The 20,351-nt window shown below is 34.1% G+C and overlaps 3 protein-coding genes and 3 long non-coding RNA genes across 6 annotated transcripts; 2 read left to right on the forward strand and 4 right to left on the reverse strand.

Moving 5' to 3' along the window:
• LOC103839468 (protein VAC14 homolog) lies at positions 1 to 4,994 on the reverse strand. Its single transcript, XM_009115976.3, has 20 exons — positions 4,677 to 4,994; positions 4,461 to 4,574; positions 4,320 to 4,385; positions 4,130 to 4,219; positions 3,922 to 4,041; positions 3,798 to 3,826; positions 3,557 to 3,699; positions 3,363 to 3,457; positions 3,125 to 3,211; positions 2,941 to 3,048; positions 2,756 to 2,847; positions 2,583 to 2,664; positions 2,426 to 2,491; positions 2,194 to 2,309; positions 1,994 to 2,114; positions 1,664 to 1,825; positions 1,442 to 1,570; positions 1,285 to 1,353; positions 902 to 1,192; positions 1 to 609 (listed from the first exon to the last, which is right to left on the reverse strand). The coding sequence occupies exons 1-20, from the start codon at positions 4,764 to 4,766 to the stop codon at positions 475 to 477; spliced, it is 2,205 nt and encodes a 734-aa protein (XP_009114224.1). The 5' UTR covers positions 4,767 to 4,994; the 3' UTR covers positions 1 to 474.
• A 348-nt stretch (positions 4,995 to 5,342) lies between these two features.
• Positions 5,343 to 10,107, forward strand: LOC117127871. The gene is made up of 2 exons (XR_004450787.1): positions 5,343 to 9,638; positions 9,716 to 10,107. It is a non-coding gene; the product is annotated as an uncharacterized LOC117127871 (long non-coding RNA).
• On the reverse strand, positions 9,033 to 10,478 carry LOC103839467. Its single transcript, XR_004450786.1, has 3 exons — positions 10,326 to 10,478; positions 10,054 to 10,129; positions 9,033 to 9,911 (listed from the first exon to the last, which is right to left on the reverse strand). It is a non-coding gene; the product is annotated as an uncharacterized LOC103839467 (long non-coding RNA).
• LOC117127872 lies at positions 10,154 to 13,425 on the forward strand. The gene is made up of 2 exons (XR_004450788.1): positions 10,154 to 10,286; positions 10,721 to 13,425. It is a non-coding gene; the product is annotated as an uncharacterized LOC117127872 (long non-coding RNA).
• LOC103839466 lies at positions 13,138 to 14,820 on the reverse strand. Its single transcript, XM_009115973.3, has 4 exons — positions 14,222 to 14,820; positions 14,063 to 14,146; positions 13,859 to 13,940; positions 13,138 to 13,786 (listed from the first exon to the last, which is right to left on the reverse strand). The coding sequence occupies exons 1-4, from the start codon at positions 14,774 to 14,776 to the stop codon at positions 13,359 to 13,361; spliced, it is 1,149 nt and encodes a 382-aa protein (XP_009114221.1). The 5' UTR covers positions 14,777 to 14,820; the 3' UTR covers positions 13,138 to 13,358.
• A 617-nt stretch (positions 14,821 to 15,437) lies between these two features.
• On the reverse strand, positions 15,438 to 19,990 carry LOC103839465 (pentatricopeptide repeat-containing protein At2g01740). The gene has a single exon (XM_009115972.3). The coding sequence runs from the start codon at positions 17,433 to 17,435 to the stop codon at positions 15,762 to 15,764; it is 1,674 nt and encodes a 557-aa protein (XP_009114220.1). The 5' UTR covers positions 17,436 to 19,990; the 3' UTR covers positions 15,438 to 15,761.
• Positions 19,991 to 20,351: the final 361 nt, after the last annotated feature.

Raw genomic sequence — 20,351 nt, forward strand, 5'->3', positions numbered from 1 at the left:
TAGGAGCAAGCAAGAAGCATCATTCAACATAAATATCCAATCAAGTAATCTCTACACCATTTTCCTCATGTGGTTTTCCAGTTATATAAAAAACAACACAAAACCACATGATGACTTTCTTTTTTTTGCTTACATCCACAAAGGAAACAAATAATCTCCCCTTCAATAAAAAGGAACAACAGTGAAGCAGCAGATTCAAGAAAAAGAAAACCAAAAAAGGTAGACTGAAGAATCTCTCGTAAATAAAAAACCCGACAGAGAGATAAGGGAAGAGAGGACGGACACGACCGTAGTAGCTTTTTTTTAGACAAGTTCCGAGGAAACTTGAAGAGTTACTAAGAATGGAGAGATATACAATTTTACAGTAGACGAAATGGATCGGTGGTGTCCAAACGAAGAATACTGATGACGATGCACGGGATGGATATTATTATTATGATTGATGATGATATATCATTTACCATACCAGGGATGTTAAAGCTGTAATTGACCAGGGCCTTTTCTTGAGGATCTTGATGGAGGTCGACTGTTGTCTGCAACTGATGATGATCTCGAGGAAGGTGGAGGTTTATGTTGTTCTTCTTCTTCATCTTCAGATCTCTTCACCTCCTAAAACATCACATTAAGGATGATATTACGTCAAATCAACACTTAGCCGACTACTCCAATAGGTAACTTTTGCAAACTGAAATAACGGCAGAATATGAAAGGAAAAAAAGACAAAATTTCACAATGTTACCAATCAAAGACAAAATCTAACAACAGCTACATAATTTCTTTTATTTCGCATTTTTCCACAAAACATAGAACTTGATTTGGCAAAGTTGTGTAATTTGTATAAAAAAGAACTGTTGAATTGTGAAATCATTCTGTGATCAAATATAGGTTGCGCTGTCTTTACCTTTGATGCAGAAGAAGAGGAAGTGGTATATGTGTACTTGACATTATTCCTTGCCTGGACACGATGCTGACTCTGTACATTCTCAAATTGTTGCAACCGTGCAGCAAAATTGATTCCTTGGTGAGAACTGGTGATATTAATGTCTTCTGCATCATCGTCCTCGTGATGATTCATATACTGAGAGAAAGGAACTCCTGAAGATGCTCTGCTTATTTGGTTTCCACCGCCACTGAATGAGTATGTTGGGACAGTTTTGAGTCTTGTCCGAAGTATCTTAAACGCCGCACTTTGCTGCATACAAGAAAAAAAAAACTACTATAAAAAGCCACCATTGCCATTACATTGAACAAGTTGTTGTTCTCTACTTCTGTTTTTCTTTTTACCTGAGGAAGCAACATTAGAAGACCATAAAGTGTTTTCAGCAACCATGTGTATCTCCCTGGTTCCAGAAGCTGTAAAGTAGAAAAGATTCAAACAGCAATGAGAAGAAGAAGCCGGAAAAAGGAGACATCTATTTGGGTTGAGATAAATCAGGCAAACCTGCAATCTAAGGTAAGTAAAGATTGGAGTTTCGAGAAGCCGGATCAATTTATCAAGCTGTACAAGAAACTTGACGTTTATGTCTTCTTCTACCAATGACTGAATCACGACACTCGCGTGCTGGTACGCCTGTCAATAATTCCATTTGCTAATATTCAATATCGGATAGTGATCTTTCAAGAAATATACAACAAGAAATTATTATTTTGCTGTTGTAACTACCTGAGCTAATAAGCAGAGGCTTATAATGGCCATAGGTGAATGGCACCATGAAGCGTACAAGGCAACAAAAAGTTCTCTCCCTTCGCGATTGATGAGTGAACCTTTTAGAAGACCTCTTAGTTTTGATAACTCTGGGGCTGTAAGCAAAATCAAATTCAATGCCTGAAACATAAAACAAAAGGAAAAAGACAATCTATTTAATTAACAAGTCAAAGTGAGAAATAACATGAAACGGAAAAGACTTCCAAAACATGCAAACTAAACCAATCATCTAAATGTTAGCACTTTCAAACATCACTTAACCGACGAAACCTGGGAAAGGAGAGATACCTGAACCATGGTTGAAGCAAAGTCAAGATTATCTTCTCCCTCGAGTATAGTTGAGAGCTCTCGATAGACTCTTTCAGCATCCAAAAGTACACACAATCTCCGGACAATAATGGCACCACGCCTAAACCAGATATGTTTTGACCAACTTAATAATATGTTATTTCCATAAACTATAAGACGGGTTATAAGATGTGAGTAACCTTTCCAATAGAGAATTATCAGCTCGAAAATTGTGGACTAAAAAGACGATGAGATGGCGAAAGTATTGTGGATCTTTTGCTACACCAGCATGAACCTCCAGAACCAAAAGCACCACCTATGATATATTTTCATGTCAAGATAGTTCAATATCAAATAAATTTAATATAAGATAAAACCAAACATATGCAGCATAAAATTCACCAAACTAACACTCATGGAAGTAAAACTCACGTCGTCAGAAGAATCAGATAGTGCTTTTAGCAGTGTGTCAAATATGTCATTCAGGAAGCACAGGACCTGTTACAACATTCCCAATTTAATTATAAAGCCACGAACAAAAGGAGTGATTTAAAAAAAGATTGGTGCCAAAGAGAGCTGCTCTCTTCACCTCAGTACGATGCTTGTTCAAAAGTGTTGATATCCAATTCAAGGCTTCAATTCGGGTAGCCTCATGATCGCTTGATAGCTGCCTGTAATTGCAAAAACTCACAGGTCACAAAATCGGGCGAACAATGACAGCATTCAGAAGGACCAAACAAAGGCATGGGAAAAAAAACTAACCTCCTTGCTACAGAGAGGATCGCACCGACATCAAAACCATCTGAGGGTTCAACATGGATTGAACGAAGTTCTTCGTTGGTTTCACGAGCAACCTTATGCAAACCAAAAAAAAAAACACAAAGAGAGTGAAACGTTGCATACGAGACCTGTAGTTTTCATCACTCAGGGAAAGGAACCAAACTTACCACCCTGATTTTTTCTTCTTTGTCAGATATGCAAGGCAAGATAGCTCCAAGAATATCAGCATAGTAACGCACGAGCTGGTCACCTCCGAGTTTTACAAACTCGTTTATCTACAAGAGTACAATTTTTATTTTAAACACATTCTCCAGGAAGAGGCCAAGCAGAAACGTGGATTTTTATTCTTACCCATGTGATGGCCGTTAACCGAGTGAATTCATCAGAAGAAGAAGCCCTCTGCACCAGTATTTCGGCCATGCGACCATAATCTACAGACTTTCAACAATAGAACTACTCCAGTCAGAAATGTAGCGATGAAATCTTATAGAAAGTACACTAATAGCAAGAAATGAGAAACCTAAAGAAAAACATACTGAAACGGGATTTTGTAGCAGGATTTTAAATCAGGACACAGCAGAAAGCTTACTGGTGAATTTTTAATCTCTTGAAGAAACTCTGACAGAGCTGAATCAGCTTGCTGTCGTATTTCATGACTAGAGTCGCTCAGCATATTGAATAACCCTGGGAGTTTACTGGTAAGTTAGTTCGCCCAAAAACACAAATAAATAAACTTGGATAAGGCCATATATATCTAGCTGAAGTTATCAAAACTACAATTACCATCAAGAAAATCTGGCAGAAACCCGAGCATATCAATGTCAGGAACACTGTCAAGAACAGTGATCCATCCTACCAGAAATTGTCGAACATAAGGGTTTAAAACGTTCATGCGTTCTTTTAACAGCGGTATGAATTCCTCAATACTGCAAAATCCAAATGCCAAAAACGTGAAATCACATGGAGAGTTAACAATATCAGTTTTGTTTTTGACAAGTATAACCGAAAAAGCTAGCTTACACACCTGAATTGATCACTCTCTGTCACAATATCCTATTCAACAAGGTACAAGTATAACTCTAGTCAGCATATGATCAAAATATATATAAACCAAACCACTAATGCGTAAGAAAAAAAACTATCCATACCTTAACGAGGCGATCCAAAAGATGAGCAGCACTTTGGACATTGGCATCAGAATCAGCCGAGAGTTTGCATAAAGCATCAAAAATCTTATTGAAGAACAAAATGAACTCCCCTCTCACAACCTGTAGTAAACCACATGGTGCATCAATGGCAAACAGCACATATGGTAAAACCAAAACGACACGGGATGTTAAGTACAATAGTCTTTACCTTTGCAATGTTATAGAGAGCTTCACATGCATAGTACCGAACTCGGCTATCTTGATCGGTGAAGGAGTCAATCACAGGTGGCACTATTTGCTTCACGTTCGACAAATCAACAATCAACAATCAGATTGGATTATGGTAAAACATAACATTGATAAACAATGTAGCAGTCAGTCTATTTACATATAGATACCTCAAGGTATTGAGCAGCTTCTGTGGCCAAACCAACAGTTACAGCAGCTAAGCCAATGAGTCCACCCTATGCAAAATACAAAGAACATTGAAGAAAAACTCGAAAACCCTAACAGATCTAAAAATGCTAAAGAAATCAAACCTTTCGATGATTAGCTTGAGGAGATTTAGCAAACTCCTTAATCAACACATCGATGACTTTGGAGATCTTGTCATGGTCACCCGCAGCAATTAAAAGCTTCACAGTATTCTCAATCTACAAATCAAAAAGACGCATCATCATCATCATCATCATCATCATCATCATCATCGTCGTCATCGTTATGAAAACCCTAAGATGCAGATTTGATTGACAAACCTCAATCGCAGCATTTTTGCGCTTCTCGTAGAGTTTATCGGAGAGATTGCGATGAACGGCGGCGGGAATCGCCGAAAGAGCGTCTGACATGTTGAAATCAAGAATCAGCCTAAATCGAAATCTCCGACGACCTAAATCGCGATCAGAAGAGCGGCGGAGTGTTCAACACGAAAGCAATCAGATCTGCTGAAGAAGAAGATGGAGGCGACTCATCTGTGGCTACGCAGTTACTCGCTTTCCCGAATGAGTTTTGATTTGCGGATTAACGAAATTTATGACTGTTATTAAATTTTATTTATTTTTCGTTAATGCTTTTATTTTGTTTTCGATGAAAAATAATCAACACACAAGTCACAAGTGATGTTTTTCTAAAAGAAGTAGAGACGCAATGAAAAGTGCGTGTTCACAGTACGAGATGACATATTAATACCATATATATAATTTGCAAATATTTTTAAATTTAATTTTTAATGATTTCTAAATATTACTAATGTATTTTTTTAATTTTTATCAAATTACAAATACATTTTTTTGTTTAAACATGATTTTAATTAAAAAATACTGTTATTTTAACTTTTTATTTGATAAATTATTTTGAAATCTATTGTTACTGAAAATATTTTAAGTTATAAACTAGATTCTGACCCGTCCTTTGAAAGGTTGGGTATATATTTTGTTTTAATTTCTTTTTTTTCAGAAATTTAATTTAATATTTATGTTTTTATTGTAATCATATTTGTATTTTTCTTTGTATTCATATTTGTGTATAAATTTAAAATATATTTTATAAAATAATAATAATTTAAAAAGTTAACCAGACATACACTCGTTTCTTTGTAATCATATGCCCATATATCTGTTTCTTTGTAATCATATTTGTCTATTCTAGATCTTGACGCGCAGGTTTTATGTTAATTTGTATTTTTTTGTTTTTTCTGTAAATATGTAAAATTTTCTGTATTTTTTTTCTTATATGTTAAATAAACTTAAATGATATTCTTGTGTATAATTTTTTAAAAACTATTAGTAAGAGGTTTTGATATTGAAAATATATTTTAGATAATTTTCTTAGATATTAAATTACAATATTTAAAATAACATTTATATGAATTCCGAGTTATTGAAGGTTAATAGTTAGTTATAAATTTGGTGGTTTTTAATTAAGTTTTTGAACTACACATTGAAAACAAAACATATTTGTCAGGTTAAATAAATGTTTTTGAATCATGTTTGATTTTATTTATAAATAAATCTCACCTTTGATACGTATATAATTTTTCACATATGGGAAAAACATATATATATATATATATATTTAATGAAATTTTAAATTTATGATTATCAAAAGAATGACTGTTATGTACAACCTATCTCCAAACTACTGAATCAATTTTTTTAAATTGTTCCATGTACACAATATTTCTCATTTAGGTTTCTAGTCGACAGTTTTTGTAGGGAGTAATGGATTGTCATGCATAATAGGAAATTAAAGAAGAAAGTGGTTATACAACATTTAAATTAAATATAGGAAGTTAGTTATTATTAATAGAACAAATGAATAATTAGACATAACATTTATTAATATATAGGTCATGATCATGCTTTAATAGAATAGATATATCATATTTAATAAATTTCATAAATATTTTTAATTAAATAACATATTTAAAACTCGTTAAATTAAATGAGTTTATATGAATATTTTTTTTCAAAATTCAAAGAATCACAATTTAAAAATATCTTCATTTTTTTATTTGGAAAATATATATGGTTGCAAAATATGTTTTTAGTGTGTAAATGTTTACAAAATATGTTTTTAGTTTTTAAATATATTAAATAAATCAAGTTTCATAACTATACACTTGTGTCATATGTATTTCGAAAAATTACTTTAAAATTTTATTAAATTTAATTTATTTTTCGTTAATGCTTTTATTTTGTTTTCGATGAGAAAAAAAATCAACACACAAGTCACAAGTGATGTTTTTCTAAAAGAAGTAGAGACGCAATGAAAAGTGCGTGTTCACAGTACGAGATGACATATTAATACCATATATAGAATTTGCAAATATTTTTAAATTTAATTTTTAATGATTTCTAAATATTACTAATGTATTTTTTTATCAAATTACAAATACATTTTTGTTTAAACATGATTTTAATTAAAAAAATACTGTCATTTTAACTTTTTATTTGATAAATTATTTTGAAATCTGTTGTTACTGAAAATATTTTAAGTTATAAATTTGAAGATTCTTGTTGTTATTTTAGAGTGTTTTGGTAGAAATTTCTAGTTACAAAAAAATCAAAAATCTCATATTTTATGAGTTTCTAAATTAGTTTTAACTAAAATCATTGTAATTTTCAATTCACCTAAAGTCATCTAAAACTAAAAAGTTTACATTCTAAAATAGTACTTATACATACTGTAAAAGTAAGAAGATTTTTTTTTACAAAGTTTTATGTTTGCATGTGTTAGTGTTATGAAAGTTAACATGTTTAACCAAGCGAGGATGGTCCAGTGGTTTTGAAGGAGCTTTGGCCTCAATATAGATCCGGGTTCGAATTCCGCTGATCACCGTCAATTAAAATATGATGAAAAAAGCAATCAAGAAGTGTCCGGATAACCTGGAGTATTAAAAAGAAAAAAAGAAAGTTAACATGTTTGACATATCAGTGGCTATTATATAATAATACTAGTGGTATTCCGGCGCTACGCGCCGGATTCGTATGTTTTTATTAAATAAATTTACAATTTATTTTATGGTCTTATTAAACAAAATATATTCTAAAATGTCGAAAAAATAATATTTTTTCTGACCCATTCGGTGATTAGTGCACATAGTGTATTACTTTGTTTTGAAATTACTTTGTTCAAAGTAGAATAGCATAAGTGGTTCTAACTAATGGATTCAATAAAAATAATATAAAAATCTAATAGTCATAACAAAATTAATTTAGTTGAAATTTAAACATAAAGTAAAGTTGATATTTTATTTAGAGAACATACTTATACTGTTAAAGTATCATGTGGAAAATATATCAAAGAAACGGCATTTAAATTTTACTTTAGAGAGTAATCTAAATTTAAACGTGTGTAATGAAGTTTTGTTTATATATATATATATTCTTCTTATTTGATTTTTGGTATGAAACTAACTCTAGCAATGGAACATATTAGTAAATGAGTTCCAGATTCAGAAGCCGACACATGTTCAAAAACATCCACCCCTCTCTACTGACATGGCGGCCTGTGGAAAAAGAAAATACAACTTTATTATTATAGATATTTCATTTTCCGTTGACATTTTATCTTAAATTTAATTTAAATAATCAGAATAATAAAATATTAATTAATCTACTGTATTAGAATATAATAAATAAAGGTTCGAATGTTTACAAACCACATCGCACTACTGTTGATAATATTAAAAAGATTAATACTACTATTTTTGTATGTTTTATTATTTTAGATCAAGCATCCCATCTACTTCAAATAACTGATTATAATTTAAAACAATTACTATTGATTACTTATATGGTTAAATGGTTTTTATTATATTCTATTAGGTTTTGTTTTTATTTTTTATAAATTTTGACATATTATATATGTAACTATTTATTATATAATAATAAAAAAAATTATAAATTTTATTCTTGAACAGAAAAGTTTTTATTTATTTATTTGATATTTGGTTTTATTTTAAATCATTATTATATATAATATTTTTATTATATCAAATAATTTTTAATAAAAATGTAACTGGAATATAAGTTATATAAAACATACACAATGTCAAAATTGTCAAGGGATTTTTTCTTGCATCAAAAAAAAAATGAATAAAATGTGTTTGATGAAACGTGAAAATGATGTTGTAAAGGAATAAACTGTATGTGTACACTGCAATTACTCTTTTTTATATTCAATTTAGTGTTGTTTTTTATTATATTGCGTTTTCTCACTAAACTATTATTAAGTATTCCCACTAATTTTATTTTCAAATTGAATTTTTCAAAAAAAAAAATTGTAACATATTTTCACTCTGTAGTTCCCTAGCAAAAGACTTTTAAAAAAAAATAGCTTCAGGAAATAGTAAATAAAAATAGCTCATGAAACATTTATATTAGAATCACTGTAATGGTTGATTTTTTTCTGGTTCAAAACGAAATTCTCGTTGTCCACCTTGAAGACAATAAAATTGAGAATACGCAATTATTCTTAAAAAACCATCGTATTGGTCCCTACTAAGCACGTTTCTTCACATGATAGTCGTCGTTTTGAACTATTTTTAGTTTTTACCATATTTTTTCTAGCTGAAGGTATTGGTCCCTACTAAGCACGTTTAAATATATATATAATCCTCCTTTTCATTAATTTAATTAATTTAGAATAGCAAACATCACTATTTTCTTTGCAAATCTCAAAAAAGCAGAGTAAGAGGACAACGTGTCCCCAAAAAGTTACAATTCTTTAATTTCTAACAAAATCCCAAAATTTTCACATTATCACATATTGCTCACTCTCTTCTCCTTTTTCATCTAACTTCTCTCTCTATTTCACCTTAACGAACTAACAACACTAAGGCCAGAAGAACCATCCATGGCCTCCCATTGGAGCTCTGGTGTACAACTGGCGAGAAGAACCATGCAAATCTCGATTTGATGACTCAGTTAACGCCGTTTCCTCTGGTTTCGTAGTTACAGACATTCTCATCTCAATGTTCCTCGTCATGGCTATCTTCGAGAAACTGATTGAACACCTACTAAGCCAGATTCCTCTTCTGGTCGGATATTTTGGGTATAGCGTCTTGGTTCGGTTTAGTAGCATCTAAGCTCGGTTATCAATCTCCAAAGGCAAGTACTGTACTTGTCGCATTTTCCTTGCGACAACAAATCATGCGCATGTTCACTGCTCTGCCTTCTCTTAGTCTAGCCTCAACCTGTGGATAAAAGAAACACAGAGTAAATGCTTTTAACCTATAAAACACTAACAACCATGAAGATTTGTTGACGCCTTACTCTTTCTTGCTGGACTTTAGGGCTTGGCTAAGAGGGACATAACTCTTCCTCAACACGGCAAGAAAGAGTATGAGGTGTAGGAAGCTTGTTGAAGTTGGAGGCAAAGATCCAGGTGGAGTTAACTCAAGTTCGTTGTGATTTGTGAAGATCATTGATCCTTTGTAAAAATTGGTTGAGATAATAGATTGCATCTCCAAGTATTGATGATCGATCTATCTGCAAATGACATCCAAATTCACTAAAAATGCTAGAGTTTTTAGTTCAAGCCAAATAAAAGCAACAAACATGACACAAAATCTCTCCAATTATACCGGCGATGAAGACAAAGCACTTGAGCAGATAAGAGAGAAGTAATTACCTCTGTATTTTTTGTACTCCAGATCAACATAAGAGTCCATAAGCACAAAGAGAACACCCAGAACTCTTGAAAAAACCTAGAGACATGAATTACCCAATCATAAACTCTCGCTCAGATGGGTATTTTTTTTTCTAATGACTAAAATATAGAAATAGTCACAATGTTCAAGTATTCGCACTTGCTCTACCAACAAAACTAAGCACATGCTTTTTGTACTCGTTAGCAACCCATTGGTAGCTAAAAGATGCGTAATGCAAGAAAAGATGACTTACATTCATATTTCTTCTGTGCCCAGATCTTTCTGTTCAAATAGCCAAATTTGGGTCCGAGCTTTCTATATGACAAATACAGAAAGGTGAAAAACCAGACGAATTAGAAAACGCATTGATAAGTTCAAACATTTTCAAATCCATTGTTTTGGAGCTTACACTTTGAAGAAACCAACTATTTAAGTTATGGAGCCGCCGCAAAACAAAGCAAATTCAATCAAAGAAAACAGAGAAAGCAATACTAACAAATAGATGAAAGAGAAAAGATCCTAGGAAACATACAATTAGCTGGATCATAATCCTCTGGACTTTGGTGCTTGCCATGGCTGCCCACGTTTTGAGATCTCTTTTAATCTTTGGGAGATATGAAAAAAATATCTGAGTGGACCAAAGCCTAGATCAGTGAGACGACAGTTAGTATAATAACAAAAATCAGGGACAATGGTATCACTTTTCAATACGTCTGTTTGCCATAATACGTTGAGTTATGTGCTTTTCATTATAAGTGTTGTAATTCGCATGACCTCACCAACAACATCTAATAAGTATGTAGCATCTACTTGCAGGAAATGTTTAAAGAGTGCAAATAAAGGGGTTTCGAGATTAGTCTAATACAACATACCGGGCAAATCGGTGTTGGTGGTTCACCTACAACATCAACTGGTCGTAATTGGAAAACATGAAAAGCTCCAGCGGGATTAATTCCCTGGTACCAGCCTTCAGCTCAGAGAAACGTAGCTCTTGATTCAAGATTGTCGGGGTTTCAGAAAGCGAGTGCTTGTTTAATATTCAAGCAGGACGAAAAAGCTTTGCCTCGAAGGTCTCCGACGTTCTACATATCTATACCATGAGAGAGTTTCAGGAGGAGTAAAGAGGCATTGAACCGGATATACTGGAGAGCGTTGGTGAGTGCCATTACTGTCTGATTTGAGGTGTGCATCGTAAGATGGTGAGATGCCGTATTTATAGCTGAGGATTAAGCCGGGTACGGTGGAATATGAAGAGGTGTATTGATTGAACAATTCAAGTGGAAGGAGTGGATTAAAAGGGGTGAGGTGGAGTTAAGTTGCAGAGTTATTGAAATTGGAGGCGTTAAGGATTTTGAACAGGCTCGAATCTCTGCGTCTCGCGGTCGAGGATGAGAAGGTAGAAGACGATACGGGAAAACCCTAAGCTCCATCAGTTCATATGAGCGGGCTTCAAAATGGGCTGTGAAATAAAAACTAAATAGCCATTACATTAGCCGAAGCCCAAATCGAACAAGAAAAAAACAGAAAAAAAAACGCAACCAATTAAATGGCGACACGTGTCAACAAATGCCCACCCCTAAAGAGGGACGTGGAAGGCTAAGGTGAGAGAAAAACCTGTTTTATTATTATAGATAATGAACTATGTGGGTATACAATTAAAGTATTTTCTGAATATAAGAACTATGTAGATGGCTAATTAATTTGTTACCTTCATCATTATATTCTAAGTTGATTATCTGAACAGAAACCATACATACAATCTCACGAGTAGAGATACTCATACTCATATGAGGTATCTGGATTACCTGGAGTATCAAAAAGAAGAAAAAAAAGTTAACATGTTTGACATATCAGTGGCTATTATATAATAATATAATGAACTATGTGGGTATACAATTAAAGTATTTTGTGAATATAAGAACTACGTAGATAGCTAATTAATTTGTTACCTTCATCATTATATTCTAAGTTGATTATAAGAGAAAACATACATACAATCTCACGAGTAGGGATACTCATACTACAAAACATTAATGAAATTGAATGTTCACATTGCCATTGTAAGGTTATCTCCTCGACTTCACTTGGTGGAATGATTAACTCTTATCAACGCTTAGCAAAACTGAGGAAATCAAGACTTGAGAGCAAAATACTATCTACAACCGTTCATTGGAAACACAGTAAGTCAAAGATAACTACAACAGTCATATCTTTTAGGAGTCTATAAATGAAAGCGAAGGACTTTTATGTGAGATTTCTACTTTTTTGCGATATTGAACTATGTATATTGGTTTGAACGTATAGTACACCCGCCAAAAAACGTCACACAACATTATATTGCTATAATACGACTGCACCATGTGTTAGCGAGTGCTTGCTAACAACAAGAAAAGAAATGATAGCGATTGTTTAAACTCACTTTGATAGTCAACTTGTTAAATATAGTTTCAACAAGCGGGCAGCCAAAGGCAAGTTCAAGTAACGTCTGCCAGCTCCATAGGTCATCTCCTACATAGAATAAGCCATTATCGCTTGAGAAAACACCCTTTTGCCTAGCTCCCCCCATGAGTCAACCTGTAATCATCTATTATCTGAAGGCAACCCCAGTGCGAAATTGAGTATGGTCCCCAACAACAGCAAACGGACTGTTATTCTCAAAGTGAACAATAACAGGTGCGTAAGAGCACGATCCTCATATGGTCCATATGTTATCTCTTTCCCATCTCGGTTTACAGGTGTGTAAGAAAGTTGTCTGTTAAAAAAAAAAAAAAAAAAAAAGAAAGTTGTCTGTTGCTTAATATGGTATGGTGACAGTATCACTGCACTATCAAGGAATGCGTCATTGTGTATAGGTATAGCACTTCAATTGTAACAGTTTCACCCAGGCCAAAGGGGCTAGCTCTGATTTGCTCCAATAACAACAAAAATGTTGAGAGACTTCAGCCTTACTAAAAGCAAAGGAAATATTTACTCTTTTACAATCTACCTAGTAGTTATATTTCTAAACACAAGTCATTTTTAGATTTCGTCTCTGTGTTTTGTTATCAAATCCCCATGACTTTCACTTCATCAGCAATTCAGACAATATAAAAAAGGTTTGATATGTTTATTATCACAAATCCAACACAAAGAATTAACCCTTTCTCTCTTTCTTTTTCTCTTTGCTTTTACATCATTGATACATTCACCAAGACAAATGAAACAGCCTTTCTTTCTCTCTATTTGAATTGCCTCACATCTTCCATCATTCGCTCCCTTACCACTTTACATGTACACATTCATTCTCCTACATCCTCTTTCCCATTCTTGCAAACCTTCTCGCTACTCCGAATATCACCGCCTTTGTCAACAGCCCTTTGTCCAATGTACACGCAAGCGCAATCGCCCCTCCCACCACCAGCATCTTCGGTATGTTTTTCCCAGACGACGGCTTCTCATCTCCTGCAACCTCTCCTGTCGAATCCCTCTCGTTCATAAACTCCTCCACACTCACTTTAGTGTTGATCTGAGCCATGATGGCACTTGGTGACAAACCTGCTCCTGCTGCTTTAGCCCTCTGATACGCACGTAAGCCAGGCTCTATTTTCTTCACCGCACCCCACATCCCTTGTCTCACCCCGAGCTTTGCTATCTCCCACGGTATCCCCATATCTTCGTGATGAAATAGTAGAACCTCGCAAGATGTCATCTCACCATCCCCTCTTTTCGATTCAACTACACAAACGATAAAAAAAAATATGAAATTACATAACATAGACAAAAGTACACGACAGTGGTACTACATACCTGCACGGATGCACCAGCTTGAATAGTATAAGTCAACACGCCGTGGCTTGCTTTGTCGTGGTACCGCCGGGTATTGTACTCCCTAAAACAAAATACAAGAGAATAACAAAATTCATATCCACAAGAACCTAAACAAATTTTGGTTTATACTATTATTATTATTATTCTTTATTATATTTAACTTTTTTTTTAAAAGAACACTACCTTAGTAACGCAGTAAAAGACTCGGCCAGCGTCCCATATTCTCCGGCCTATGATATACTCCCTGTCGCTACAAAAGAAAGGGAACTGCGACAAAGATACCACAGTCAACCACGAGACAAAACAAAAAAAGCTCTGTAGAAACAAGAAGAGAGTAGTAACCTTGCGGACCCATTGGACAACCATAGTCCCAGTATCCTTACAAGCCTCGAGCGTCGAAGAAAACAAGAGCATATCATCCCAGTTGGAACGGAAGTCATCATCCCAGAAGAAATCCCTCACCATCTCAGGAGTGGCGTCTTCGAACACAGTTCTGCTACGGTACTGAGGCGGCCCATCGTGAGGATCTCTTCTCCAAGCTTGGTAAGAGAAGGTTGTAGTAGACCGGTCCATCATCTGAATCCAGGCAGGACCACCGTCTTTGACCTCGACCAAGTTCCATAGATGCCTAAAATCATCGCCCGTCACAAACCCAGATTTCTCTTTATACACCTGGCGAGATTCAAATGAAGGTACGGTGGTGGTAGTAGTAGTAGTGGCGGCGGGACGGGGAAGGTTGTTGTTGAAGAAAGTGAAGAGTTTATCATCTCTAGCCCAACTTGGTCTCCATACCCAACCCACTAAAACTCCGACAACGACAGCGATCCAGAGCGGTGCTATGAAAAGTAAGAGATCAGGGGAGCAGAAGGTGGGGAAGAAGGAACTCAGCTCCATCATCTAGACCACTGAGATGATGGAGAAAGGAAGTAATCGGGGTGATTGCTTGGAGACGAAGGGGAGGAGAGAATAAAAGAGAGAAGGTAAAAGGATAAGGATTAGGATGTGGGGAGGATTTCTATAGGCCCACTGTTCGAGGCAGCTTTTGTCTCCTTTCGGTTGTAAATCAGATATGAGTGTGCGCCACGAGTTTTGTTATTTCGATTCTGTGGTTGTTTTTGGGCCTTTGGCCCACCTACCTCATCCTTTTGTTTTATTATTATACCAAATCCAATAAAAAGGTTCTTCATCAATATACGACTTGTACGTATTTTGTTTTCATTAGATTTGATAAGATCAACCTAAAGTTTAGGTTCAAATTCGAAACTCATCATCTCATTTGAGGATTCTTTATTCAAGTGATATTTGCGGAATAATGTAGGTAACAAAGGTTCTGTTAAATAATTTGTGAGATCTATCTATGGTATAATAATTTGGGCTCTTATGTATTGGATACATGTTTGACTATCTCAGTGTTGGATTCATGCGTGTATGATGATGATGACTGCAGTATGAGGAATGTTTGTATTAGTTTTGTGCAACTGAAAGAACATTTCTTGCTGACGATGGGGTAAAGCCAATCTGTTATGACAACACTTTTGTTACATTCAAACTCTTTTTATTTTTAATAAAGTTTGAAAGATGTCTACTTTGGTTTTCTTTTCGGCAGAACTGTTGTGTATGCCTTAGTTCTTATGAGGATGGAGCAGAGCTTCATACTCTTCCTTGCAAGTACCATTTCCATTCTAACTATTAAATGGCTTAAGATTACAGCAACATGCATCTAATAAAGCAGAGACAACACAAGTTCCATTTCCTCAGCTAAAACTATTCTGTATATGCATATAACAATCAAAATAATGTACCTTTTGTTTAAGGTATTCGTTTTTAAATGTAAAAGTCTTTTACATTTAAAAACGAATACAGGTCACTTCGTCACTTAAGTTCAAGTACAGGTCACTTCACTGTCACATTGTTTGCTGCAATCCGCATCACTTACCACTGTCACAAGCCCTCTAGCTTGCATATCAAGAAACAACTCTGAAGCAGCAGTCATGTCTCCCTCTTTTTCATAAGCTCTAATCAAGAGATCAAACACAGCTGAATCAGGTCTAATCTCTCTTCTCAGCATTTCATCAAAAACCTGTCTAGCCTCCACCATCAACCCCTTGCTAGCTAAGCCGTTGATCAACGTCGTGTACGTTAGCAAGTCGAGCTCGAGACCCTCTTGAACCATTTTGGTTTTCAACTTAAACGCACCCACCAAGTTCCCTTGCTTACACAAACCAGCTATCCAACAAGTGTACATGAACTTATCCGCAACAAGTCCAGCTTCAAAGAGTCTCTCAACTTCTATAAAGTCTCCTACTTTGCACAAAGCATCGATAACCACGGTGTACATAACATCATTAGCTCTCTCCTTGCAGAAATAAGCTACAGCTTCATGTAGCCGCCCGTTCTTCGCAAGCCCGTCAATGAAAGTCGAAAGAGCAACAACATCAGGCTCAAACCCTCTCTCTACGAACTCTCCATACACCTTAACCGCATCCTTCACCCGCCCGGATTTAAAATAACCATTCATCATCGTCGTCAAAATCATCTCATCAGGAACCAAACCACCTTTCTCCATATCATCCACCACCTCTGCTGCCTCCTTCACTCTACCAATACCGCAAAGTCCCGACACGATTACACCGTAAGCCGCGGTATCAAGCTTCATCCCTTGGTTAAGCATTTTGGCAAGAAACTTCATGGCGTTATCAGCATCGCCATTCTTGAAATACCCGTCAATAAACGCGGTGTACACAAGAGAGTTAGGCTCCACTCCATCCTCACGCATTTGCAAATACAACTCCACGCCCCTCTGCATTTCCCCTTGTTTGCAGAACCCATCTATCAACGCACTGTAAGTAACAACGTTAATAGACATCCCAACTTCTCTCATTTCTTCGTATAGCGAAACCGCAACCTCCAAGCCCCCGGATTTGCAATACCCGTCGATCAAACAAGTGAAAGTAACCACATTCGGAGCCAAACCATCTCTCTTCATAAACCTAAAGCTCTTCAAAGCCGATTCCAACTCTCCTGATTTGCAGAAAGAGTCTATCCAAGTAGTGTAAGTAACAACGTTAGGAGAACAACACTTGAACATAACACCCATATACACAAAAACCTCAACCAACATCTTCCTCTTGCCAAACCCATTAAACAATGAGTTGAAGCTAACCACATCAGGTCTGCAGATAAACAAACCATCAGGGACTCTTCTTAGCCTCTCAAACACCAAACTAGCGTTACCCACATCGCCGTTTCTACAGTACCCATCGATCAGAGAGTTGTAAGACACAACATCCGGTAAAGATCCGAACTTGCGCATGGCCCGAACGATGTCTTCAGCGAATTTAACCTGCCCTGATCTGCAAAGAAGCGATACGATTGAATTGAAGGAAGAGCGATGAGGAGTGTAGCCTCTGGAGACAAGGTAAGCTACGAGTTTGAGAGAGAGGACGCCGCAGCTGGAGTCGATGAGCCGATGGATGTGCTTGTTGAAGGTGAGTGGGTCTGGGAAAGACGAAGACTTTCTCAGGCGAGAGAGAAATTGGAGAGCTTCTCCGACCATTCATGGACATGGGATTCTTCTTCAGACGATTTCGAAAGGTTACAACTTTCACGGACTAGGGAGAGGCTTAAAGTTAAACCCTACAAGGTTAAAAGAAGCGACCGCGGGTTTCGGTTCTAAACCGGTTTCGGTTCTAAACAACGAGACGGTTAAATGTATTCCAAAAACTCTTTATTCCTTCCTCTTTTGAAAGATGGTTAAAATTTATTCAAATAGAAAGGTTTTTTATTTTTACAAACTAATGCAAAACTTTGATCTAGCTTCGTTTTAAGGGGTTTTTTCTGTATTCCCAAAGTTCTCTTTATTCCTTCTTTTTTCAAAGAATGTTAAATCTATTCAAATAGAAAAAAGAATTTACAAACTAATGCAACTTTCATCTAGGTTGTGTCTATAGTTTTTGTGTTAAAACAGAAACATAAAATTCTACTCTATTCTCGATAGTCAAACCAAACCCCCATAGCTTGGATCAAGTAATTCTTTCCCTTCCAATGCAAATATATAAACGATCATAAAATTCTATGAGTACAAAGTCTTATTTAATATATAACCATATTAAAAGTACACTATATATATGTGTGTGTATTAATATCATTTAAGTTTAACTATATACTATAGAAAATAGGTAAAAATGATTGTTTCATAAAAAGATTATATATAAATAAAAAGAATGAGTATTTTGATTTATGTGTTCCTACCAATTCAATTATATATGTAATAATTATTTACTTCTCGATTATTTAATAAATATTAATTATTTATTATTTTATAATATGTAAAATGCAATATAAATAATAGTATACGTAAAAAAAAATTGTGTAGCGAATGTTCTTTCTGTGCAAGATGCGGATCTTAATCTAGTGTTTAAATTATTAGAATTGCATAGCTAAAAAAATTAACGATTCAGTTATCCATTTATATCTTAATTTAGAAAATGTTCGACGATTATTTTGGGAGGAAAAGGTACGAGCATTAACTTAGCCTCAAGACTAGAACAAAGAAAAAAATTCTCGAGAGTAATAGTAAAATTAGTTTTTATATATACATAGCTGTAGGATAAGAAATAACAAAAAACAAAAAACAATTATTTTGCAACTATTTTTGGAAGACAGTATAATGAATAGCGGATGGAGAGGAATTATAGCGAGTTGTCTCTTTTGGTTTTAACCACTGTTTCCTTTCTAAGAGTCGAGTCGGCAGTCATCCCAACCTCCCGGGAAGTAAGTGTTCTGTTATTATACCTCCTACGGGTGGATTTCTTAACTACTGTTGGAATCGTGGCCAAAAAGATTGTCAAATCAAGCCCCACCCGGTGACCATTGGAGATAATAATCATTGCTGGTGCACGAAGTAGGATATGGTAAATAAATATATTGACTATGACATACATTGATCATGTTAGCTTGTACAGTAGTAACAAATTCCACAAGGTGACTGCGGTTTGAGCGGTGCGTGACAAGCGGTTCAACTGCGGTGCGGTTCCAACAGTTATAAAAATGTATAAATATATAGTATATGTATAGATTTTTGTTACTATTAACTGCGGGACGGGACGGAACAATGGTCACCATTCGAAGTACTATTATTATATATATCTCAATTAATTTGTTAAAACTAATGTTTTACATTTTTAATATATTTCATACAATGAAAAATGTTCTTAATTTATATTATATGCAATTCCAAAATATATATTTTGAGTATAAATTAAAAGTGATTTTTTGGTTATGATATTTGTCTCTATGAAAAACTAGTTACATCCCTTATATATTAAAGGTAAAACATTGTAATAAATGCGTTCAAACTAAATTGGATACATGTCATGTATACAAGCATTGTGATAAATGTGTTCACACTAAAATGGACACATGTCATATGTAGAGAGTTTCTCACCCAAACTCTACATAAATATGTTTACACTATGTACTTTATTTATTTTTTAATATAAAACTCACATGCATGATTTTTCTTTATGTTATTTTTACTATTTACGAATAGAGCTAGACAAATTATTCATAAATTTTGATTCGAACTAAAAAATCCAGATATTCGTTACTCTACGAATCAAATCAAATACTAAAATGAAATATCCATTAAAAAACAAATCACAAATATCAAATTTTGTAAGAGCGAATTTGATCCGTTATATGCATATATATAAGTTATATATTTAAATAATTATATATAAATTATATATTATAGTTTCTATAAATTTTACAATATTTTTGTTTTAAAATAATTTCATTTTAAGAATTTTATTTTTCATGTATTATTTTAAAAAAAGTCATTTAATATTAATTAACAGTATCTTTATATATTTATCAACCATCTTTATATACTTTTACATACACATATATGTGCACATTGACGTGAACACCTTATAACTAAGTACTAGATTTTGATCCGCGCTTTTAAAGCGCGGGTTTACTTTTTTATTTTTTAATTGATAAATATTTAGTAAATGTCGTATTTTTATATATTTGTCTTTTATTTTATAAAAAACTTAAATTTTTTATCTTTATTTATTGTATTTCATTTTAAATGACTATTTATGTTTAAAAAATTAAACTTTATTTTTTTAATGAATTAAGTTGGTATAACTCTGATAAATTAATTTTATTATGTGGTTAATATTTTAATAAAAAAATTATATAGTTTTAATAAAGATTTGAACTTTTCAATAAAAAATTCAATTATTTTTATGAATGCTTAAATTATATAAAGAAAAGAAAAAAATAATAATTAAGAATAGTTGAAAAAAAAATATTTGAACTTAGACTCAATGGCCCAAAGGAAAAAAAAAAGTGAAAATTGAATCTGATTTTTTAGTAGGCCCAAATGGCCCAAGAGAGATTTGATGTGTGTTGGATCCAAAAATAATGACCCAATATAAATTTGTTATTAATATTACTTAATTGC

The sequence above is a fragment of the Brassica rapa genome, chromosome A09 (assembly GCF_000309985.2).
Source record: "Brassica rapa cultivar Chiifu-401-42 chromosome A09, CAAS_Brap_v3.01, whole genome shotgun sequence".
Lineage (NCBI taxonomy): Eukaryota > Viridiplantae > Streptophyta > Magnoliopsida > Brassicales > Brassicaceae > Brassica > Brassica rapa.